Source organism: Amphiura filiformis, chromosome 6, assembly GCF_039555335.1.
Source record: "Amphiura filiformis chromosome 6, Afil_fr2py, whole genome shotgun sequence".
In the NCBI taxonomy this organism is placed as follows: domain Eukaryota; kingdom Metazoa; phylum Echinodermata; class Ophiuroidea; order Amphilepidida; family Amphiuridae; genus Amphiura; species Amphiura filiformis.
The window spans coordinates 72,580,876-72,608,514 of NC_092633.1; the positions used below are offsets into that span (position 1 = coordinate 72,580,876).

At 36.4% G+C, this 27,639-nt stretch overlaps 1 protein-coding gene across 1 annotated transcript in view; it reads left to right on the forward strand.

Annotated features, from left to right (window-relative positions):
• LOC140155990 (uncharacterized) overlaps positions 1-27,639 on the forward strand; it is a 188,152-nt gene that overhangs the window by 73,404 nt on the left and 87,109 nt on the right. Inside the window, 2 exon segments of the mRNA XM_072179045.1 lie at positions 369-453; positions 23,615-23,757. Coding sequence (XP_072035146.1) covers positions 369-453; positions 23,615-23,757 — 228 coding nt within the window.

Below are 27,639 nucleotides of genomic sequence, written 5' to 3' on the forward strand. Positions count from 1 at the left end.
TTTCACATTTTGAGTGCATTGTAGCCGACGGCTACCCAACTAAAGGCTGCTAGTCAGGTGTAGGAATGCGTGTATTTGGATTCGTCTATACCAGATCATATAAATAATTGATGCACACCCTTGCCTTAAGATGTACCTGTGCAGTGCCATCAAAGATGATAACTTTGACATTTTTTTAAGCGGCTTTAATCCACCCAATTGGGGAGTCACAACACCAGTTTGATGCGCCGGGAACCAGTAATAGCCGAATGAATTCTGACCATCACTTGGCTCGTTGGATTCGTCTATATAGAGTTGGGGCTTCTAACCACAATATTCAATCAATTGTGATTAATAATAGATTGGTATTATTTTTCTTTAATTTTCAGATTTAGAAATACCAGACCCAGCCCAGTTTGGCAAGGAGACATCATCCAGGAAGTCATCTAGAAAGGCACGCAAAGAACAAGAACGGTAAGATAGGTATATTGTTTTGAGCCAGTAAAAAGGTTTGCATGTTTCCTTGGATATTTCTTGCATTTCAAAAATGTTTTTAACACTCAAACTGCTCAAAAAGCATTACAATATATATATAGCTAAGGAATCTAAACCTTTGAACACTTCATGATATAAAAAAACAAGGAAACACCTGCATATGTGTCTATTTAAGTATTGAAAAATCTCATCATTTGTGGTGCTTTTAAATATTTTTCTACATATTTGTTTCTTCAAAATCTTCAAAATTGACAATAAATAGTTTTTTTAGTAAACTTCTGTCACTATTATTTTGTGCACCAGTAATTCAATAAACTTTGACCACTTTCATTTATGACGGAAAAGTTTCTATTTCTGTCTAATTTGATCACAAAATTAAGAATCACCACATTGATTTAATACTTATGCAGTCAAACTTACAATATATCTATGAAACAATCAAAGCAAAGTTTTGGTTATTGTTATGATTCTGTCAGAGAGTGCCCCTAGCCAACATATCTCTAAGTAATTATCTACCAAAAACGTTTCAAAACGTAAAAAGCGCCAAAGTTTAAAAATCTTTCCTGTGTGGCTTTTCACCCTTTTTAAACTTGGTCCCATTTAGTAAAGTAGTATTAACATGAAGAATGAGTCCTAATTTTTACATGCAACAATGTACTCTTATAGGTTTAAGACTGTTCGACAGCGGTGCAATATGACGTAGGCTACGTATGTATTATCAAAAACATTTCAAGGTTTATGTTTTATTATATTGCGTGATCATAAAGAGTAGTAGAGTATTATATATACTTAGCAACTTGACTGTGTGTCAACCTGCTACATATAGGCCCTACATCTGTACATAAGGCGCAGAATCGCACATGACGATGAAGAATTTAACAAAGTGAGTATTTGCTACAAAATACATTATAACGACTATACGGAAAAAAAACTTCAATTACGCATACGAACATTAATTCATTTGCTCTACAAAATAAACATTGACAACTAAGAAAACCAACAAGTAGCCTATAGATGACTTCAGTATGGGTCTTTAAAACTTTCATAAATGGGACCAAGTTTAAAAAAGGGTGAAAAGCCACACAGGAAAGATTTTTTAAACTTTGGCGCTTTTTACGCTTTTGAAACGTTTTTGGTAGATATTAATTCTTTTTGAGGTAAAAAAATATTGCGCTAAGTGGTTCTTTGTAGCCATGCGAGGTGAACTAGTTGGATATCCATATTTAGCGGTTAATGGTGCTTTGTAGCCCTGTAGGGCAAACTAGTTGGATATCCATATTGCGGGGTGAGTGGTTTTTGGAAGCTCCGAGGGCAAACTAGTTGGATATCCATATTTCGCGGTTAGCGGTTCTTTGTAACCCTCAAGGGCAAACTAGTTGGATATCCATATTACATGGTTAGCGGTTCTTTGTAGCCGGGCAAACTAGTTGGATATCCATATTTCGGGGTGAGTGGTTTTTTGACGCTCCGAGGGGCAAACTAGTTGGATATCCATATTTCGCTGTTAGCGGTTCTTTGTAGCCCTCATGGGCAAACTAGTTGGATATCCATATTTCGCGGTTAGCGGTTCTTTTTGTAACCCATGGGCAAACTAGTTGGATATCCATATTTCAGCGGTTTGTGGTTCTAGTGGTTTTAACGACCCGTAACCACCCCAGTCAGCTGCATACCGCATCCAGCTATTTTAATTATCAAAATACTAGTTTTTTAATGCTATGGGGTAACAGAATTATTAAAAAAATTAATAGCTGAACCCAATAGTTCAGCCAAGGACTGGAAACGACATATTGATGACTTTATATAGAGTGTATTCAATAAACCCAAGGCGGAACGAGAGTTGCTAAGTAACCGTTATCCGAACCATAAACACACATGCATGATCAGACAACGAGTATTCAATTTCCTCATAGCATCCCACGTTGTACACACGTCAGTCGAATTTGGTGGTGTTGGTTTGTTAGCCCTCCAAGTTATAACATCGTTCACTTTGTGTTGAACATTGTATGTGGGCCTCGCTGTAATAACATAAAGATCAGTATGATCAGTGTGGTATCACAGAGCAGACCCTTGAGAGGTCTGCTCATTTGGCTCATTTGCATGGCAGTCGGACTCGCCATTGTATTTGATCATTTGTGTATGGAGAGCAATGGCGACCCGTCATTGTATTTGTTCATGTGTGTATGGAGAGCCACTCTTGGAGCCCATGGGACTTAGGCTAGGTCCTCAGGTAGAGTCAGACGCTGTACAGTATGTACTAGAAACGCCCATTCTTGATTCTGCGTTCATTCAATGTTAGCATTAAATTTGTATTGCCCGGCGGCCACGCGTAATGGAAAAACCTGAATTTGTTACATAAAAAGAAATGAAAATTAAAAAAAGCAAGGTTCCACCTGAGTACATATTAAATTGGTGTAGAAATTGTTTTCAAATATATATATGAATTTAGACAAACATACGGGATATAATGAACCTTTGACATGACGCCATGATGACATGATTTTATTAGTCGTTTTGTATATCATAATACCAGTATTTGTAATTTTATATTATATAGAACTAATATTTTGCATCATAAATGCGCAGTTCATATGCACAGACGATTACTAATCTTCAAGACTTCAAAATAACATGTTACTAAGCAGGTAATTACACCACATTTCGCCATAATATATTCTAGAAACGCTTGCTGTTAGAATAAGAAAAATTTTAATTGTAATTATTGCACAGGTCACGGCGACCCTGTGACCTTTCCGGAAAAAGCCAGTGGCAGGTTTTTCAAATAAATATTTTCTGTGTAAAAACTGTACCATCAGATAGGTAATGGAATATATGAATATTAACTGTACATCTATCACAACAATTTTTGATAACAACTTGCGTCACAATTGATCTAGTATAGAAGGTAGATAATTTATTTCAATCTTATATACGCCATTTTTTTTTTGGAATTAAGTGAAAATTAATTCTGTAAAAACTGCATATTTTTAATGTAATTTTCACATTAGACCCGACAAAAAGATTACCGTTTTGTTGTTATGATAATCTAATCTTTTGATTTTGTAAATAAAATTAGGGGTCTAATGTGGATTTAGGATGCAAACTGGAACAATCCAATGCCTTGTCAAAATCATTTGCTTCAAAATGGAGTTCGGATGCACTTCGTAATACAACTTCCGCCATTGCGGGAAACCACATGCACAGCAGAGCACATGGCCGATATCAAAATCGATTTTATGTATTGTGTATGTAGGCCTATTCATAGGACCCTCGTATTAATTGTCTCTATGCGCTTGAGAATTCAACAATATAAATAATGGTAGCTTTATTATAATACACATTAATGTTTTAAGCAGATAAAATTCCAAAATATGATGCAGTAATGAAGTTGCGATTTATTAATATTATAGGTATAAATTTTCACGATGACACTATCAAGTTCTTCGTGGTCTACGCTGGACGTATGGTATACGTGATACTAGCCAAAGCGGTGAGCCGTGAGTTCGAACCCCGCCTCTGCCAAACTTTAAAAGAATTAAAATTAAAATTTTACTTTATAAAAATTTCATATTGGGGAAATGTGACTGGGAGAATTTATGTATGGCGTGGAGTGGTGTGGCAGGTAATAGGTACTGGCCTTGTCCTATTGTACTTGTTCATTTGTGTATGGAGAGCTCACTGACCTGTTAATAGAGGTCAATGGGATAGCTTCTTTATGGGGCACTTCTCCATCGGTTTCAGGGCGCAGTTCATTGAACTCAGCGGGATTCTATTGCAAGTGCTTTTATATTATTACAAAACGGATCGTGGTTATTGCCTTGACAAATCTAATACATAATTCATACCAGGGATTAATAAATACAGGGGTGCGGACATTTCATTGGTCGCAAACCACCGGGATTCGATACAAGTTTGCGTTGTAAATGAATGCGTGAATAAGAGTGTCATCCCCTTGGCGCGATATTTGATTTCTGAAAATACTCAAGTTGCCGTTCAAAATGCCTAAAAATCATCAAGATATTGCAATACTGTCTAAAGTGATGTAAAATTGTGGCAAATTTGTATGATTTATCGCACATAATTTCTTCGTAGCGTGGAGAATCATTTACATAGGATTTTGGAGAAAAAATGTGATAATTTTAGGGAAATATAGAATGGCGGAAGAAACAAATAAAACATTTTCCTGGAATGTGTAGCCATATTCTTTCTGTTCCTATTGATTTGGATACTGAAATAATTCTTAAAATGAAGCTGTTTTGGGTGATTTATGTTGGCGTTTCTAGAGTGTGTCATTATTGGCAAACATCTCGATTCACGAGATTTCTTTTGCAAGAACGCCAAAATAGCACGAATTTTGTTGGTTTGCGACTGAAGAGTGTCCGCACTATAGATTTCTGCCATGCAAATTAGCTAGTGTCAGTGGGTAAGAAAGTGGCATCTTTGACAAGCCACATAATCTTATGTAAAACTCTGCTGGGTGTTTCGATCATGTATTATGCGTGTTTGGTCAAGTGAGGGTAATTTGTAAAGCATCAACTTGTGAACAAGTCATAGAGGGTTTGATCATGCTGATGATGTTGCCATTTTAGACGCTTTCTGAGTGTTTAAAGCCCAAAATGAATGAATAAAATCGTGTATGAGATATTTGCGGGGATATTTGGGTGCATTGGGCACTTATGGGTTGGGTATAATAGATTTCTATGTATACAATTAAGTCTGATATATTTTCGATGGAATATATATTTTCACTTGAAAAGTTAGTAGTTTTCCTAATTGCAATTTCTGAATATTATATAAAAGGTGAAAATATGACTATAAATGTAAGAGTATGGGATAATTTTGATTGTTAATAAATGCGTAAACGTGGCGGTAGACATCAGCAATATCAGGGATTGCCGCTTGATTCTTGCAGTAGCTTTTATGAATAGAATACAATAGTGGATACAATAGCGGATACAATAGCGGAACAATAGAGCTCTCTTACGGGCAAATAAACCTCGTCGCGTTTTGCTAAATTTCACTTCTTCTTTTACATGAACTAACCGTTATTTTTTAAACTTGTGGCAAAACTTCGACCGAAGTTTTTAATTGTCTAGCCATACATGTATCCCGGGCATGTATCCATCCTTCGGCAAAACTGATTGGAATCATGATCATTTGCTGATAGACTTTTGCAAAGACTAAATAGTTGGACTTTGTCAGACAAATGATACATGATGTTAATCAGGGGTCAAATACTGTAGGCATAAAGAAATTGAAATAGAGAAATCAAAATTAGAGGGGTGCTTGGAGCTCAAATTTGAAGCTAATTTGGGCATATTTGGAGGAAAAGGTCTGGACACTTCAAATGAGCATCTACATAAAAGAAATGATGGGTCTCCGGAATGGAAAAAGAGCTTGAAAAGGGGGGTCTTGAGGGTGGCACTTAACTGTAGTGCAAGGTATACGGAGTGAATGGGGGGAGAGAAACATTGGTAGATTGGCAGTTATAAGGCCAAGGTTTTTATGCTGCAATTTTCCTCTAAAAGGATTAGCATTGTTCTGGGCTTCCCTTTTGTTGTTTCAGCAAAACTCCGGAATACATAATAGTTCTGGCCCTCATATAGAGTAAAGGGCAGTAGTGGAATATAATAGCTGCAAAATGTCAGCGCAAATGAGTTTTCAGACCAGTACAGTAGTAATGCACTTGTAACAAGTTAGTTGACATTTGGATCTAGTTAAAGTCAGACTTGCATGTCGTAGTCATCGCTTGCCAACAGCGATTTCTTGTGTCAGTGTTTGACTATAGTAGTCAAAAGTGCAGGTTCATCATTCTCATCTGCTAAAAATAGAAAACTACATTCACTTTTATATTCCAATAGGCCTATTGCAAGCTGTGTAAATTTGTCTTATGCTGAATCAAATTAATTTTGTGATTCTCATATACGGAACAGTAATCCTGTTTCAATACTTGGAAAATTGGGAGGTGCTTTTTATCTGAAGTTTGGAGGTAGAATACTACAAAAACTTCTATAAAGTGAATCATGTTGTCCAATTAACTTTTTTGATTACACAGTGAACATGGTGAATTGCTAGAGCTTTAAAGTGTGGCATTTAAAACGGCATTAACCTTAACAAGGAACATGCTTTTTTGCTATCGGAAGACAGAGAAGGAACGAAAAAGGAGAGAAGATGAAGAAAGATTTCACTTGGCACCCCGGGAATTGACCCTGGGACCCCTCGGGTGCCATGCACACATTCACCGACCTCATGCCACGGGGGAGTAGCTTGCCCGGCCAGCGACTTGGTGGGCATATATGACTTAGGGTGATTGCGCAATGCCATCACATGGAATGCATGCATGCGCAGTGGTTTTATTTGTTAGATTTATATTTGTTAGGGTTAATGTACTTTTGGTACTTTTTAAAATGTTTTTTGTTTATTGGAATTTCATAACTTTACACATACCTATACCTACACATAAGTGTAACCACTGGTAACACTGGTACCTATACCTACACATAAGTGTAACCACTGGTACCTATACCTACACATAAGTGTAACCACTGGTAACACTGGTACCTATACCTACACATAAGTGTAACCACTGGTACCTATACCTACACATAAGTGTAACCACTGGTAACACTGGTACCTATACCTACACATAAGTGTAACCACTGGTACCTATACCTACACATAAGTGTAACCACAGGTAACACTGGTACCTATACCTACACATAAGTGTAACCACTGGTAACACTGGTACCTATACCTACACATAAGTGTAACCACTGGTAACACTGGTACCTATACCTACACATAAGTGTAACCACTGGTAACACTGGTACCTATATCTACACATAAGTGTAACCACTGGTACCTATACCTACACATCAGTGTAACCACTGGTAACACTGGTACCTATACCTACACATCAGTGTAACCACTGGTAACACTGGTACCTATACCTACACATAAGTGTAACCACTGGTAACACTGGTACCTTTACCTACACATAAGTATAACCACTGGTAACACTGGTACCTATACCTACACATAAGTGTAACCACTGGTAACACTGGTACCTATACCTACACATAAGTGTAACCACTGGTAACACTGGTACCTATACCTACACATAAGTGTAACAACTGGTAGCACTGGTACCTATACCTACACATAAGTATAACCACTGGTAACACTGGTACCTATACCTACACATAAGTGTAACCACTGGTAACACTGGTACCTATACCTACACATAAGTGTAACCACTGGTAACACTGGTACCTATACCTACACATAAGTATAACCACTGGTAACACTGGTACCTATACCTACACATAAGTGTAACCACTGGTAACACTGGTACCTATACCTACACATAAGTGTAACCACTGGTAACACTGGTACCTATACCTACACTCACAGGTAACACTGGTACCTATACCTACACATAAGTGTAACCACAGGTAACACTGGTACCTATACTACTACACATAAGTGTAACCACTGGTAACACTGGTACCTATACCTACACATAAGTGTAACCACTGGTAACACTGGTACCTATACCTACACATAAGTGTAACCACTGGTAACACTCGTATCTATACCTACACATAAGTGTAATCACAGGTAACACTGGTACCTATACCTACACATAAGTGTAACCACTGATAAAGCTGGTACCTATAGATGAGTTGACCTCAATGTTTATGAACAAAGGCAAGGGACTGATATATCGATATGCTTGAGTGAATCCCATGCAACCACTACATTGTTCAATAACCTTATTGTGATGTGGCGGGAGTTTTAAAAACACGACCCCTGAACAAAATATGATGAAGTCACCTCATCTATATCTACACATACATGTAAGTGTGTCCCCCAATTGACAGTGTTTACAAAATCACACCCAGTCACCCTCCCCCCCCCCCCCACAAACACACTCACATGCTAAACCTATATGAATTTTGAAATATTTCAAAGTACAAAATTATCTTTGTGTCTATCAAACGATTCTGGTGCTGCTTTAGATGTAATCAACAGCCTTGTACTTTAATGAACTCGGACTGTGGCGCTATTGCTGACATCCGTTTAGATCAAGGTGATGAATTCATCAGATGTCTGTTGATGGGTTTGATGAGGTCTAAAAGTGACATCCTGTGTCTATGCAAAGACCAACACTGCTAGCTAGCTGAGTCATTTTTAGGGAGGCAAAGCCCATTTCATATAGGTTAAAATTTGATACCGGTCAAAGATATTTGGGTGAAAAAGGGATTTATGTAGGTTAGTTTTTTCCCTTGTTTGTACTGATATAGCCGGTAAAAATAATCTTGTTTAAATCATCAGTTATGTTTTCACCATGATATTAATATTGATATTGAACTTCATGCTTCTTATGCAATGTCCTCTCTTAAATTGTTAGGGCTTTACAGTTGATGTACATTTTGTTAAAATTAGGCTAAGCTATGTCATGTATGTGGTATTAGAATTTTTCAGGATGTGTCAAGTTTATCTATCACTACAACGGGCACTACAAAATTCTTTAAACTTCCAATTTGTAGAAAAAACAGAATTGAAACCAGTCAGACAACTTTACAACACATGCCCTTCAGTTGTCTATCTGCCTATCTCTTAGTTTGGCTCCTGTGAACATGAAAGTTCTTCAGTATATTAGGGAAATGGATTGAAATTGAGAGCAATGTACTACATGTTGATCCCATCCTATCTCCATTTGACATTTGGTATGACTCCTACAGACCAGGGGTATAGTTGTTGAATCACATGTCTGCTTTGATTCAGTGCCACAATTCCTTGCACAGAATAAACATACTTAAAGTATCCAATGACAATCATCCAAAATCACTGAACATTCTGCAAAGGAAGTTTTGCCTTTAGTTTTGGCAGGACTAAATATTTACCTCAGAGAAGATACCGTACACTTCCCACAATGCATTTCTTCTGTGTACTGATGTGCTATTCAGTGCAACGTAGGTTGATAGTGACAAAAATACCTCAATTATAAGATCTGGATGAGCTCAGTTAATTGAGGCATTTTTGTCACTTTTGAACCATGTTGCACTGCTGATTAGCAAATCAGTGCAGGGAAGAAATGCATTGTGGGAAAAAAGTAAGATATATTCTAGCTCCATACCAATTTAGCACCATTCAAGGTAGACACAGTATAATTTACTTACACTTGCTACATTGTGATATCAGGGAAGGGTTGTAGCTTTGGTTCAGTTGGTTCCCCTAGCCCATCAAATTACCAGATCATGTAATAGTAATTGCAAAAGCACTATGAACACGATTCTTGGTCATGGAACTCAATGCTTTTTACCTTTCATGTACATGTATAAATAAGCATAATGGAAAATGTAGATACAGAACTAGAAGAGTAGAACTGCTCATTCCAACTGATGAATTGGTATGGATGTTGATAGCAATAACCAAATGCAGTGCAGTATCTGGAGGTTCAAGCAGACGGATTCCATGACCAGAATGATCACACAGCTCAAGCAACAATGCATGCATGCATAAACACAGGCATGTGTGTCCGCACCCCGGGGTCTGCACATGCGCCAACCAACAAATATGCGCCAACCAACAAACACATATACTCGCAATTTTATTTGAACTTAGGAGTAAGTGGCAACTCTAAACCTATATCCATCAAAGAAACAACTTCTCTATATTGTGGTTTGCCTTACAGCTCCAAAAGCGCTGTTATGATCTGAAAGGAGAGTAGGGGGTTGATTTCACACAAAAGCTTTACAATTATAACAGTGTATAAGGTAAACATTATTTGGGTTAGCCATTGAAGTTGGCAAAATAGTTCTCTTTTAATAAGCTTTTATAAGTAGAATATCTAGATTATATTGAAGTTGATGTAAATGATCTCTGGGACTATGGATACTCTATAATAGATAACAAAATGAGAGCAGGTAGCACCCAACAGACAACATGCTCAGATGGTGTAAAGTATCGTCAGATCTGGTGACATGAATTGCATGAATCATGATGGCATCTATTAAAAAACAAAAACGAAGCTGATATTCATTGATATAATTGATTCATAATAATTGCAGCATAGTGATGGGTACCACATTAATTGCACATAACCCTAAATTCAATTAAAGGTAACTTAATTATTTAATCTATGAAACACACACTCACTCACTCACAAGCAACAGATAGCTGTATGCCACATGAATGGTAGGGGTGGATTTATGTTGTCTATACAGGGTGAATAAATTTATACTTAGGATGTACATACATACACATTGGGTGAATTGTGTAAAATGAGTCATTCATTGAGCCTTGCTACTGTAGAATTCCCTGGCATGTATGTTGAGTTGGGTTTGAAGCTTCAAATCTGAGTCATATGGTTACTATATAGACAGGCAGGCTGGCCGGCTGTGATAGCCGATATAACTGATAGTACCCATGCCGGAATGGCAATTTTGTATTGTGTGTGTCCATTTGGATATTGGAGTTAACAGTGTTTGATTGGAATAGTGGTTGATTGAAGGAATGAGTGACTGATTGTGTGATTGGATTATTGTGGAATATATTTTGTGAGAAGAATCATGATGGATGATTACAGGTAAGGAGGCATCATTGAATGATGTTTCAAATAATTACAATAACACAAGCGGATTCTAAAAATAAGCATTTTTCATTAAATTTCAGCAACTTTTTATTAGCACATGGGTATTTGTTCTAAAAGTGCCAAAATCTGAATTTGGTCAATTTTAGGATGATTACTATAGCAGGTCTGACAAATTATGGAATGGTACTCAAAAGCATAAGCTTGTGTATATTTGAGATGATTGTGGTATAAGATGTGCACAGATTTCCCCTACCTGGAGCATGCATGCATGAAGGTGTCTGTGGACATGGCAATGTCAGTGATCCCTGTGTAACTGTTACTGTAATTATTTTGAAATGTACAGTGGTGAATGATAAGCATAAAAGTGAAGGATAATACTTAAATATTCTCATTAGGTTTTTATTTTAAAATTAAAAATTGACAAAAAAATAAGAAAAAAAATGAAGCAGATCATGTACACAGAAATGCTAAAAAAATGAGGCTCCATTCAAATGTGTGTTGCTGGCTGTTACTAGTGTTCTAGTGTTACTGATTTTTGACAATATTTAAGATTTTCTGATTTACTGATGTGTGAACACATCCTTCTCTGGTGTTAAGAGACTAGGCAAATATTAAAGAAGATTGTTGAGGCTGCTTTGATGCCTTTTCTCATGTTTTTGTTCACAGTAGCTGAAAGGAGTATCCCATTATGCTTTGCGGTACCATTAATAGAACTATATATGCCATTGAAAATGTACACAAAGTACCTCATTTCATCCTTACAAGTTCAATTACTCACTAAAATCAGGGGTGCTTTTGTTTGAAAAAATATGACCGTAAAGTATTGTGAAACTATTTAGGAAAAAAAAAAAAAAAAAAAAGGTTTGTCAAACGAAACCGAAAAAAAAAAGTATGTGAAAGCGATACAGCGCGTTTGTCTACGCGCTGACCGCCTTTTTAAAGGGTTTTTTTTTTTTCCCGATTTTTCCGGTTCCCGATAGTTCGACCAACGTAGTAAAAATGAATTCCTCAATGTCAGAAAACCATCGAAAATGTCAGGCAGCGCGTATGCCATTAGTGTTGCAGATAGCCCGTAACCCACACCGTAGCCTCAGTCTCGCTAGTTTCACGCCATCCTTGCAACGCACGGAGCGTAAAGCCCGACGAAGCAAAGTGGATGCAATATAAAAGGACTTAGCCTACGGAGAACTCTGCGATCGAGTGAAGCCATGTTGTTTTCATAAATTTTGGTCATTGTATTTTTACACTCAATATGCATTCTGCATACAAACACAATAGATACAATTTGAAACAAAAAGCCACATTGTACTCTAGGTTGGTACATATGAGCGAGAATTGATCGGTCCATAGAGGGGTAAAAAAGGTGAAAACTGAAGAAACCTCTCGATAGAGTACCGAAAGCTCACTCAGCCCTCTAAATATTCACCTCTATGGAAACATCAAATCAAAGCATAGCACTTAGCTTTTTTGGCAAATGTTCGTGAGACAAACCTTTTTTTTTTTGGCCTTATAGGTCTCAATATTTATGCGGCTCTTACTTTTTGTGTACCCTACAGAAGACTACATCACTTGTCCTCATGCATTTAAATAAAATTCTGCCCTCCATAATGATAATTCAATAAAACAGATGATGGGTATGAATGGTTGTGGAATCGAACTAGAGACCTGTCCCTCTGTCATGTAGAACTTAAAACCAACATGTCTGCTATTTCAGTTGTTATACCGTTCCGGTTGAGTTTATTTGATAGCGTCTACACATTTGCTACAGAGCAAGCGGGTACACCTTTGATGGGATAATCCTTTCAGCTGCTATGGTTTTTGATGTAATATTGGTGAATGTACATCTAATTTAAGTAGATATAGTAGAAAGTAAGTAGACATATGAAATACCAGTAAGAAGAAATAGGATCTTTTGGCATGCTTGTAAGCTTTTGTGACATAATCATTGATACCACAAGTCAAAGTGTAGACTGTCTGTGGTCAAATCTCTACCATTATGGCTACTATAGACAACTTACATTACATAACCATAGACTACACATGATGGCTAGAATACTTTGATCAGACTATGACATTTGATGTTGGCACAGAGCATATTTTTGCAACATGGAACAAACATTCCTTAAGTTGGTAGAGGAAGCCTAACGCTCTGGCAGACTTCTTTTATAAATGATCAAAAACAAATACCAATAATGTTTTCAATTTTCCTCTGATTAAGTGACATTTATTGATTTTTAGCCTTTTCAGAATCTTGAGGTTTGATGTGGATGTCATATAAGCAGAAGTATAGAGAAACAGAAGTGTCAATTTGAATGTAAAAAGAATACAAAATATGAGATATAAAGGAGACTGTGGCATAACTAGGGGGCAAGGGGGGTGCCAAAATGATGGTGGATAAAAAAACCAATCAATTCGGCGCCCTCCAAGCGGTGAAAGTCAAAATTTGTGTGCGCTTTGCGCGCATTTCAGCACAAATAGTCTTTTGAAAGATCAATTTAAGACCGAAATTCAACTTCATTGTAACCAAATTTCATTAAAGTGACGTTTGTGCAAATTTTCGCGCAGAAAATGGGTGGGGGCCATTATAAATTCTTGCCCCAGGCACCACAACCCCTAGCTACGCCACTGAAAGGAGATTTCTCCTGATACCAAAAACTCAGTTTTGATGAGGAATAATTGGGGATGAGGCTGTCAATCTCGTCACATACCTTACAAAAAGTATATAAATTAACATAACAATGACTAACAAAAAATAATGTAACAATTTGCATTTGTTAACAATGACTAGTTTCCCCATGGGACTAGATAAAAGAATAATTAGCCAAAATTAAACAGTTTATGTAAAAAATTAGCAGTGTTTAAGTTCAAGAATAAGGACATGGTGACAGTTATTATCCTCTACAGGAACTCAAGTGTGATTTGTGTGAATGGCAAGGGACTCATTCTCGTTTCCCCAACGAGTTTGGTGTGTTTCATAGCAACATTTCAAGCTGGTTCACACAAGATAAACAGTTTCTTGTTGTTTTGGGTGTGCGTTTGTTTAGTGATCCTTCTGTGCATGATGGAATCCTGAGAGCCAAGCCTGAGAGAATTCCAAAGTCCGCCAGACATGTGCGACATGTGATGTTCAAAACCATCATGTTGCCATATAAGATAACATTATACATGCACAAATTCATTCTATATCAAAGATCAAATAGGCTATACAGAAAGAGATGAAATTTAAACAATGGCTTTTACAATAGTTGTTTTTAAAACATAGTAAGTATCATGTAACTTAATTTATGGGAATGGGGGTAAATTAGGGGCTGACTGATGGGTTCATATTCACCACCAGGTCCACTACTGGATACACCTGTGAATCAGACTAGAGAACAGTGCTTATGAAATTACTCATCAGTCATTGGTGCATACAAAGGGAGGGGATGGATACATCTCAGGGCTGAGGGCCTTCATATAGATGTCTCTGTAAAATGTTTGCAATTTCAGTTATGGAGGCATTTGTTTTTATTTCCTAACATGGCAAACGCTGTGACATTTTCTTTGAAAATAGTGTCACATGCACAGCATAGCAGAATGATTTTCAAATGAATCAACAAGCATAAGGCATAAGTCATTTTGGCAAATTGAAATATCTGAACTGATCCATGAGCACTGAGCAGTGCAGTGTGAAGTGTAGCATATCCCATCAATGAATTCTTCTTGCATGAATGTCAAGTACATGGTAGCAATTCTCGCTATTCACAATAAGGGCGCCGCTAGCGGTTTGCGATGTAATCGTGTTGTATCATGGGAAATGGTCGACATCCAAGTCCGCGCAATACGAATATTACCATGCTATTACATAGGAACATGTGACAATATTTTTAGTTTGTCAATATAACGGTATTACACGCAAATCGATAGAGAAAAAATTAATTGTGCACATTTCAAATCACATTATTAAGTATTATTGAGTATCGATTCGCGTGTAACACCGTTATATTCAGGGTTCGAAATTTTGGTTGTCCGGTTGCCCGGGACAACTAAAAAAGTCACCGGACAACCAAAATTACTGATTCGGTTGTCCGCCGGACACCCATAAATCTGTAGCCAAAATGGACCTTTGTACATACGGACAACCAAAAACTTAGACGGACAACCAGAAATTGTAACCTGGTTGTCCGTGGGACAACCATTTATTTTTCCTTAATTCGAACACTGGTTATATTGACAAACTAAAAAATATTGTCATGTGTTCCTATGTAATAGCATGGTAATATTCGTATTGCGCGGACTTGGATGTCGACCTTTTCCCATGATACATCACGATTACATCGCAAACCGCTGGCGGCGCCCTTATTGTGAATAGCGAGAATTCAACCAACTTCCTTGAAAATGTCACATTCCCGTTTCCTGCATGAAAATTGCAGTCAAGTGAGGATCCACACTGCTGTCATCAGACATTGAGTTTTGAATCTGTTTCATAATTAGATCAGATACAGGTGCAGGATTTCACAAGTCAGGGTGCCAAGGTGACGATTCCCTAGATTGATACCCCCCCATCTCAAGCCTAATTTGGCACAAGAAGCACATACCCTATGCATACCATAATAAACTATCACAACCAGGATCAGCTGGCTGATCAGAAGGTTCAAAGGGGAACCACCATATTCAACCTTTAAGATTAGAACCATTTGAGACCCAAAAAAGGGTTCTCAATGACTTCAGAGAACAAAATAAAAGGTTCCTCAGAGTGCCCCAAGCTCCTTTATGGTTCTTCTACATACATGAGAGGACAAGAAGGTTAGTTTGGGAACTTTCTTTTCTAAGCAATATACACCCTTTCATAGCATGCCCCAGGTTTTTGTTCTTAGTCATGGGTTACATAATTATATACATTATAGCCTACACACGCAAAGTGACGACACTCAAACAATTATGTCATACTTATATTTACAAAAATGAAAGGTTGACGTGCAATGTCTTCACGTAGGTGGTTCTAACTTGGTGAAAATATCTTCATTTGGCAGTGATAGTAGATTTGACGGAAGGGTTGTCCACGTGTTTGCCCTTAAATCTGTGTGAAGCAACCTTCTGAGTCACTTTGAGATTATTTTTAAACACTTCTGGTAAATCTCAAAAGACCTTATGATGCAAGTGTAATCCTGTCAAACAGATTTATATGGAAAAGATCCACCAACAGTCGGTCACTGTCACTAGTTATAACAGGACAGATGATACTCTTAACTTTGACAAGGGAACTTCAATTAAATATTTATAACCCAAACTGAATTCTTGCTAACCTTGGAATGTTTTTGGGAAAAAAAATGTGAACCCTATTTATAAATTTGTTGATAGCTTTGAGCACTTTTTAAGTAGAATATTTTTAACTTCACTTATCTGGAACTTTTTTGAAGTAGCACTTTTCATGAACTTGCTGCTCTTGAACACGTTTTAAAAGCAGCACATTTCACTATACATTGTTCGACTTATAACATAATGGAATGTTAGAATGTGTGCATGGACAGAGCGTAGAGATTGGCGTAATATGTGATTTGAACATGCTTATGTGAATTTATGCGAGCGTAGAGTTGGGACTATTGACTGCCGCAGTAACAAAAACCAAATTATAATGTTTGCCATTCATAAGTTGATAGTCTTGAGCACCTTTTGAAATTAGCATTTAGCATGAACTTGCTAATTAATTTTCACAAATATTATGCACTATTTTACTCCATTTATGCCAAGTGTAACTTATAAATCAGAATCAATGTGGCAGTGTTGTTGGTTCATTCAAGCACTGGCCTTAGATTTGTCCCCAAAAGGCCCCTTTTACCCTTCCTTATGAATGTTGAGTTGTAACCAAGGCAGTTTGAGGTTGATGTGTACTAGGAAATCCCATAGCCCTTTGTTAGATTTATTTTACCTGATTAAAAACATCCTATTTTAACAACTCCTATGGTCATGATGGTTGGAGAATTTCCTATTGCAAGGTTCCAGTGCCAAATGCAGAACCACACTTCAACAGGTGTGGTTTATAGCATGGTGAAGTTCTTGAGGAAAACAAAGTCAAGTTAATCATGTTAATAGAACATTGTCAACCATGTTTAATTATTTGTTTGGATTGCAGCCTGGACTATATTCTACTTTATGTTCCATGGGGAAACAGGTGTAACTGAAATGTAATCAAATTTAATTATCCAATAAGTCAAGAATTACCTGCTTCCCTTAATTAAAATTGTAGAGTTCAGATTTTATTTTATTCTTAATTTGCAATATAGGCAAATGTAACTGGTCAAATATAAAGAAAGTAATAAAAAATGTGCGCTATTAATCACAGTTTCAAACATTTACCTTTGAAAAGTGATAATAAGGTGAGTGTATGGCAGAAGCCATATTTTCCATCCTGCCTTAAAGATCTAGAGCAGTTCTTCTGGGGTGAACCAAACCTGCATGGTTATCAAATGTATCTGTGACAAGGTTATATCTGAATTTGATAGGTGCTAATTGATGTTATTGCATCAATTTGCACCTATCAAATTCAGAAATATCCTTGTCACTGATTAATTTGATAACCAGGCAGATTTGGTTCACCCCAGAAGAACTGCTCTGGACTGGTGGGGCTTCCTCTTAAAGTAAGGTGTCAATTTAAAGCCAGCATTACAAGGTGTTGATGCTTGAAAATGGCATTTATCGGCTTTTGCTTTTGAATTCAATTTTTTCAGTAAAGATCAATGGGATTGAGTATTCAGCTCATGTTAGTCACCCCATTTATATTTGACTGAAACTATATTCAGCTTATTAAAGACCAATTAAGAGACATAAACACTTTAACAAGCTTGTCTAATTACCTAATTGCCTATTTTAAATTCATTACAAAGTTGTTGAGGACAAATGTGTTGCATAAGATTTCCCCTTATTCACACCTATATAGATCTAGGCTGATAATCCTTCACATAAAAGCTAGGATGAACCTCGATGCAATTGTGTCTATGTATTGATGGAATGTTTTACAGTAGAAAATGCAAATGTCCTTGGAGTTGGAAAATAACTTTTGGTTCTCTTTTGGATATCAATAACTAGCTAATAACTGGTTAGGACTGTTTCTAAGAAATGAGAATTACATATTATAAAAGAAATGGGTGAGTACAATTTCAACATTGTTTATCATGTTTATACTGAACACCTTATTTTGTGTTGTTTCTACTGCTTTGCAAACGGCGGGTTACCATTCACTTACCGTGCATTTAGTAGGGGTATTGGAAATACAGGAACCTTTTTTTTTACCTTCAAGGTGGTCAGGTTTGGATCATGTGTGCTGTATTGTAGTTTTATACCACAGTTGATGTGATTTCCGTTGTACACTCTAAATCGTCACGCATACTGTTTATACTAGGAATGTTGCCGCATATCACACACATATAGTTGATGCTGAGTTTACCCCCACATCACCTTTCACTGTTTCTATTGGGGCTGTAATTACAGCATAGTACCTGCATCATCGGTCAACCGATTGCTCAGTAGAAACACCTGGATTGAGGTGGGGATGGATCAGGTCATTTTGTAGCCCTCACCTAGCCTAGCCTGCATGTTGTGATTCAGAGTTGTACACAGTTGACCATGACCGTGGTGACACATTGTGATTGTCAAATGAAGAGATAAAAGATATAAGGAAGCTTTTGAAATCCATTGTCATACCCATGGGATGCCAGTTTCATTAATCCATTGTTGCCCAGGGGATGCCAGTTTTATCAATCTATTGTCATACCCAGGGGATTCCAGTTTCATCATATAATTGGTTTGTCATGATTTAAAAGGAAAGTTTAGTTGAGACTTTGATAGAATTGACAATGTCAACGTTTTTGAAAACATTAAACATGCAACAAATATGCAAATCCAACTTCCAAGACTTTGGTTTGGTACTTCAGGTAATTGTTGAGTCTTTTGGAAATTAAACCCTTGCACGATACACATTGTGTTTTATACTGATGCCATTAACCTGGAGAAAATGCATGTGGATGACTTTGAAGTTCAGACCCACTGGACTCACTGTAAAGAAATCATGTTAGTATTTCTGCATTCATCCTATATAGCTCTGATAAGAACCATGAGTTTTTACAGGGTGTCTCTTAAAGAACTGTACTTGAATTTTGACAATTGACCACTCTGTTCTTGAATTCTATCACTTTGAAAATCTCATGTTTAATCTATTCCACAGAGCCACACATAAACTATAACACTGAATTTCACTCTTTTCAGCTGCAATTCCATGCATATGCAAGAAAAGTTATAATTGTTGACCATAGGTCATTGAAGTGTAGGTTCCTCAAGACACTAGGCATGTAATATGTGTGATCTAAGGCAGTACATTTGTAGCATACACCACCATGTATCACTCACTGATGCTAATGTCTTGTAGAAGCCAAATAGATTATAAGAATTGGAATATGTTTGAAATAATAATGCCATACATAATAAACAAAATACCAAAAACTTTTCAGATGGAGCTCTCAACTCTGACAGGGTGCTTTTGTGCATTGTGATTAAACAAATGCTTGTTCTATGTTTTTGTGATTGATTACTTTCATTCCTTTTTTGCTGTCACAGCAACATCTATTTCAGTTTACAAAGTTCATTTTTCAAAACCAATAGTTTTCTTCACAGTTTCGAACGGCATGGTCAACATTCTTGCTCAGAGCGTTGAACATTTGTTTAGTTTCCAAAGAGTTTTAAAGCATTTTTTCATGCACAACTTATGAAAACATGTGTTTTCTATTTCAATCTTTAGTAATAGTCAATATATTAACTTTGGATTTTATGTTTGACAGACATGAAATCCAAGAAATGAATCAGCACAACTTCTGTGCCACATTTCAGTCAAAAACTGTAACATTCTGCTACATGCATCATGTGCATATTAAAAAGTCTGGTTCTTGTAACTTGACTCACCAATATATTTAGTCTAAGGTTATGATGTGATTTAAAAAGAAGAGGAAAGGGGGAAAACCTGCTTGAACATGTTGAACCACATTGAAAATAGTCTACCCCACCCATGAACCGCAAAAGTCCACTTCTTCTATCGGATGGCAACATTAAGGTCAGCTTTTGCAGCAAAGCTACATTTGACCCAGACTGGATGTATGCTCTCCTTGGTCATGTTGGTGCTGCCCTCATGAACTGTTTATAACAAGTGTCTATGGAACATGTGGAAGATGCTTAGATATTGTCTATCCCTCCTCTCCCTTCCGCCAACAACATTGCATATGTGACATGATCAAAGGGAATGAGTCACATGTCGACCCTGGTCGAAAATGAGTTTTATATATGTTTCTAAAGAAGATGTTTAAAGCTTTCACAAACTGAAAACCCCATGTTGATACAACTTTTTTTTTGTGAAGTTACGTCAATTTATCAATAGCTGAAAACAATATAAAACAAAAGAATTTTAACACTTTCTTTGCCAATATCTCAAAATCAATATTGGCGACATCCGACTCATTTCCCTTGATCGTGTCACATAATGTGACAACACATAAGTTTTTTTTAGCAAAATTGTAGTTGGCTTATTTCACTGACCTGTGTTTAAAGTGACACCACAGGCATTTGTTTAGCTCTATCATCAGAAATATTGTGCGTGTTCTCAGTCATTGTGAATATAATTATAGAGATGAGACATCCTTGTGTACTATTTAGCATTGGTTTGTGCTTCCTTCCCTTAATTGCCATCCTTTCCCTTGCCTATCTATCATCTGTCCAGAAGACTTCAATAAGATAATTATGCTGACAATTAAAATCTGAGCAAAGACGTACTGACAAGGGGAGCAAGGGACAAGTTGCCCCCTCCCTGCAATGTGGACCTCTTGCTTGAAATACTGAGACAAAGTTAAGCTATAGATCATCAAACCAAGTATTTGACATAATAAAGCATATGCATTATGGGAATAGTGTATATCTCATATGCAGCTGATGAATCAACAATCTTGACCAGCGTTTGAAATTTACAGGTCCTCGTCAATTTCTCTCAAATTGTAAAATTTCACTGTTAGGCTGGTCCAGATTTGTGACACTTTGCACATGTTGTAACACTTCATCATGGTAATGTCATGGATTGATGTTGAAGTCAGCAATCCAAGTTGTATCTTGTTGAAGTTGCTTAGTACTTGTTCAGTATGTAGGGGACCATGACAAGCCCTCTCTGACAGTACAAAATCCACCAACTGGAAGTTGCTGACAAAATTTCATGGGCTCTGTGGCCTGCTTGTACATGTTGTAGCGTATTGGCATGATTGGTGACAGGATTTTGACAGGCTTTTGGCCGAAGGGTCTTCCTCATTTTGAATACTGGTCAAGATAACAGTTGTGTAAAAGGTAGACAAGATGAGGAATGATGCATTGCATAAGAAAGTCAGGAATGACATGAAACAAAGTATAAAAGCCAGCCTACACTTTTAAATGCTTTTTTTTTGTAGCCCTGAACTTTTAGATAATATTGTAGTTGTGCAGGTTTTCCCTATCCTACCTATATAATCCTGTGTATGTTGGTACGGATATACAGCATTTCCTCAATGACCAACATAATAAATTATATGTGATCAGGTATAGGCCTGCTAAGTTCACCTTGCATGGAACTAAAGTCTCGTATTTTTTTCCAAAATACTTAAATGTGATGTGATCAAGCAAAATGGGTCATTTATGATGCAAAAACATTCAAAAGTTTCATTTAAATTTCATTTATATAGTTGTTGACAGAATGTTGACAACTTCTTCAATTTTTGAGTTACCATTCCTGCTAAGATTTGAGTATTCTAATGTGCTAAATGCCAATAAAAGTGCAAATCTTCTTCTTTTAAAGGAGTATTTCGTGATCCTAGCATCTTTTATTTATGTCATTTTTCATTAGATATCACGAAAAAAACCTATTCCCATAATTTCAGTTGATTCCGATTTTGCGTTCGCGAGTTATGCATGATTATGTGTATTACACTGCTCCATATACAATGCGTTGTAATTTCGTTCTGGTGCACCAGAACGAAATTCAAATTTCACGATATCTTTGCTAAACGAATTAATCTGCAATAAATATTTTGCACATAAACATTATGTAGCCAGAGGTTTCCAGTGATATAAAAATCTCAACTTTTTTTGAGAAAAGTGGGGGGATGAGGCTGTGGATCACGAAATGCCCTTTTAAATGCAAATCTTCTTCTTTTGACCACAACTGGAAACATATTTCTTGAGAATGATTCACTTTATGTGTAGCCTCCATGGATGCACGATGTGATGATAAGAACCCAAATTCAAACTGGGGTCTGCCATGACATCCTGTGTTGCCCATAGTTAACACATTCTTTGCTTCCAGACATATTTGGCCCCAAGGGTTTCTTCTTGTTACAACCATGAACATGAATCCTATGATTTTGTGTTTATCCATGATTATTTCATTTCCTCTACCAGGAAAATAATAGCTGGTATTGACACATTTTCACTTCCACCATGAAGTTCCATGACCGTGCATTATGTGCCCAGTATTCATTGTTTTCTAGTGAGGCACACAGGCTCTGTATCTGTATCTGTGTTCAAACATAGTCTATCTATGGTGGAACAAGGCAATTTGTTTTGAAAAAATGAATATTTAACATATTAGTTGTTTAACCTGGATATGGTTGTCCAAAATAGTGAACCAAAAAGACATTATATGTATGTGACCCGGGGAGGTCACTTTCAATCAGGGATAATTTAGTACTTATTATCATAGAATAATTCTTAAATATTCATGCATTATGCTTTATTCTGTAAACATACTAAGTACTTTAAAAACATTGATTATTTAACCCTGATGGCTGTCCAAAATAGTGAACCAAAATGACATTATATGCAAGTGACCATTGTGGCGAGGATACTTCCAATCAGGGTTAAACAGTTACATAATTAAGTGCTGTGCTAATTATTATTACAGAATAATGCTAAATATTCATGCATTATTCTTTATTCTATAAAAAATTGATATATATTTTAAAAAGCAATTGTTTGACCCGGATACCTATCCAAAATAGTGAACCAAAATGACATTATTGAACTGTTAAGTTAATGCTGACAGCAAGTACACCTTTTTCAAAAGATTCCAAGGGTGTCAGACAAATGGCATACCATATTGTACAAATGTTCCAAAGTTTAACATTTACTCCACACATTTGTTCTGACATCTAAATTATCAGATGACATAGAATTTCCTTTTTTAACTGGAGAGTGAGTCTCCATGCATTGTCATTGTCTATTTGTCATTTTGACTTTTTATGTGTATCTAATGGAGTTTAACCTCTGGTGAAAGGTAAACACACTCTGACAAGATAACAGTATTATATATATTTATCAAAATATTTCGTTTCGATTCGGTACTACCAGTGCTGATGAACTTACGACCAGTTCTTGAATGGGAACTAAGCCCTCTATCTACAGTAATCCTAGGATGGCATTTGAGATTAAAAACATACTTCCTCAGCATTAACACATGAAACTAATTTGAGTGGTTTCCTTTTTCTTTTCTTCCCTATACAATTACAGGCAGACGCTTGAAGCAGATCAGGAGGTGGCTGCCATCACCAGGGATCAAGAGCAATCTGCTATCATAATACCACCGTTATCTGCCGAAGATTTGCCACAAAACAACAATAATATGATGTCGACAGCAAGACAACCCAAAACTGGTTGGTTTCTTCTGTAACCTGAAAATGAAAATGCAAACAAATATATTTAGGATGAATTATAGAATATCCAGAATATCCAGAGACTATCCTAGTTTCGGGTTAGAATTAGGGTGGGAAAGCTAATGTCTCTCTTTCAGATTGGGATAGTATTGGGTATAGGGCCTAGACATAGAATTTAAAAAAACATTTGATGGGTAGACAAAAACAAATCCAAAATTTAAATGAAAAAGCATGTGTCATTCAGAGAAGGATGCAGTGCTATTCTTTTGGGGTTAGAGCCCGGGCTTTGAGTCAAACCCGTTTTTCCATTCTGAACTAAAGGTACGGTATATATACGACAAATAAATGTTTATACAACGATGGCGGCATTGTTTGCTATAATGCCTTTGGCACTTTCACTTCTCACACTTGAATGTGTGGACCGTGCATGCATTTCATTGTAAAAGCTTTATTTGGCAAATAGTGAATAGTGTCAACAAGTTTCAACTAAGCTCTATACCTAGATTTCGATACAGGAAGGGTCTGGATCTTAGAAAGGGAAATTAGAGATTAAGTTTGGACAGATAGATAAATGGATATGTTTGTAAATAAGTGTCACAAAGATTTATAGACCTGTGAAATCGGTACATAACTCAAATGTGATAGACCGGGTTATCTCAAATTTTCATTGGTGGTTACTTTTGTAGAGCATCATGATGGGAGGTTTGGGTTACTTTTAGGGTTAGGTTAAGTGTTAGGGCTGGGATTACGGTTAGGATTAAGATATTAGGGTTAGGATTATGGTTAGGTGTGGTGACCACTATTCTATAGCTGCTCCTATGAATAATGACTGCTATTCTATAGCTGCTCCTATGAATAATAATCTGTGCAAGACACTAGTATGCTACCATGATTTCATTGCTAACATTGGAATGAATCAAATGGTTAGTTCTTCCTGAATTGTTCTTTGTAGCACACCTTCATCCTGTGCCTCCATTCAGTTTTTAATTTATTTTCTGCAAGATAACAAGATAGATTATTAAATCTGTTTGTAAATCACCCCTATTCCCTTGTAAATGACCCTTTTCCATACCATTAAGTAACTTACCTTTGTTCCATGCTTTTCATTCCACACCAACCTGTAAGCTAGATTTGCTTATACATGTATGTATTGTTTATTCCGTCCCTAAATTGACCCTTAAACTAACTGTTCTCCTCCTTACCCGGCTCTTTCCTTGTTTAATGTTATCTCATAATTACAACAGCAAAAAATTCTTACAGAAAATTTGATTGAAACCATGTATAAATGACTGTAATTGGAACATTGTATTGATGCAATTTGCTCTTAATTCTTATCCTTTTAGATCACATTTATGAACTGCATTCACCGAGAAATAGTTGCCTAACAAATAGTGTTTGTTCAAGAAGAACAAAGAGTCCTGCTGTTGTGAATGTATTTTGATTTCATAAACAACCCTATACAGTGGTTAAAATGCAGGATTGCATTACACTCTAACAATTTTCTGTTGCAATAAAATATGTACTTCTTCAAAGAACCAAAAAGGTTCTTTACCTCTGTATCATTTTGTTGGGTTCTTTTTACAACTTTTACTGGTACATTAGGATACAACATAATAGAGACAAGTAATATTTCAAAGTTGATTTTTGTTTTCAAGTAGATCCATCATTTGGATGTCCATCTTCAGGGCAAGGGTGGATCGGGGGCCTCTTAAACTGATACTTTTGAAAACACTGTTGCAATGTTTTGCTTCCAAAGGAATGTTACGAATAAAGATGGTAGTTAAGAGGTTGGAAGAAGCAGGTTCACTATAATGACTATAAACAACAGCCTAAACCAATACTATGCAATTAAATTATTCTGGAAGTAAATATTGAGTCCTACAAAAAGGACCACCTAAAACACTGTCTATCACAAGTGTTACCTGCCTGTGTAAGTTAAAGAGTTGGGGGTTAACATCCTTTAACCTTTTAATTACAAAATTGTAATTAAAAGTTAAACTTTCAGATGTAAATGGTTTGTTAAGTAATTATAACCCAGATGTGATGTTCAAAATTGGGAATCAATTTCTGATGAATTGGCCAGACAAGAGTATGATCTATTGGGTTGCAAAGTGAAAGTATGCCCTCAACAATTTATTTCTTGGTGAATGCAGTTAACTGTATGTTTATAATGTTTGTGTCTTTCTCTGTTAATAACCATGCTAACAGCAGATCTAGGACCACTGTTCACAAGTAAAGCATAGATGCATGGCCTCTACTTCTTTCTTCACTCACGTTTGTTCTTTTCCTGCAAGAAAAGTGCAAGAACTGATGAGAAAGTGCATGCAATGAGTAACTGTTTTGTGTTTCCTTTTTTGGACACCTGTTTTTCTTGTATCTTCCTATGCACAGTGTTGGTAAACAGAGACCTTTTGTACCATTTGCAACATTTCAATTATTACTTAAGGAATAATATATTATGGTATGGTATTGTATGATAAAATTTTGAATCAATTAGATATGATTCCATTTTGAATAAGAAGCATCAATAAACATCAATTCTAACAGCAACCCACTAATTAAGTCAATTGGTAATTTTTGCCTGTCAAAACCAGTAAGTTTTTACTTACTATAATATTTCGTCCATCTCGTCGGAGGACTTCATCAGATGTGAGCATCTGATCCGCTTTCCCGGGAAACTGGCTTCTGGTTGTGTGTAGTCTTGTTTCCAATCTTCAAAAGTGGGTCATATACGTGACTTAGGAAATAAGTGCCTTCCTCTCTATTCATGGTCTTTGTCCCCCTCTTTCTGATCTCCATCGCTTCCCGTACTTCTCTGGCTTTTTGACATGCTCTTTGGCAAGTATCTTGGAGTCCTCCTAATTGACATCTGATGGGGAGAAGTCCTCCGACAAGATGGATGAAATATTATAGGAAGTAAAAACTTACTGGTATTGACATGCAAAAATGACCAATTGATTTGAAGTACAAACCTGAAGAATCTATTCACCACTAATTAAGTTTTATTTACAATAAAATAATTATCACTCACTTTTAGGACATTTAGTTTTAAACTTATCCTAAATGACTTTCTTTAATCCAGGGTCAGTAAAACAAATCTAGGCATCATAGTGTCCATTTAGCATTAGTTAAATAACACAATATAAGGGTTGTTGCAGGTCACAAACCTGTGATCATTTTGTATTCATATCTTATTTTATGTGAGTAAGATGTAAAACTCCAATTGTTATATAAACTCTTCAATCTAGAAGAATAAACCATATAAAATGATTCTTTTTAGTCCAGATGATTTTCATGAACAGAAGGCGGCTTTTTGGTTTGCAAAATTAGCATAATTAATTATTAGAAACAACGAGATACATTATATTTTAAGATTCTGAGGGGTAGAATACTACCTGATTCATATTGCTTTATTAATATTTTTATCATCATAAATGAATTGTTGGAGCTTTATATCAAAAGTCATAATTTAAGAAAGAACATAAATATTGACCACCTCCAGAAAACAATGGTGGCGGGATGAGAATCACACATTTTTATTTGGCCCACTGTACCTAAATGTGGGCAAAAATTACATTAAATTACAGTCAACTCTTTGAGAATACAGACATAACCACTTTCTGCTTATTCCCTGGCAATTTGGCTGAAATGACACAGAATTTTTTTTTTTTTTTGATAGATGTAACATACAACTGTACTGTCAACATTTAACTAGTAGAAAGGTCTCTGTTTGTAGGAACATGCAAAGATGCATTATGGGTAAGGTTGGAATAGTAACTGAGAAAGATTTCTTGAGCTGTCACTCATATTTTGTGCATTCATTTACCATTTAGTTTGAATTCAACTTTATTGGATTTGATTTTCAGTCCTAAGATATCTCCT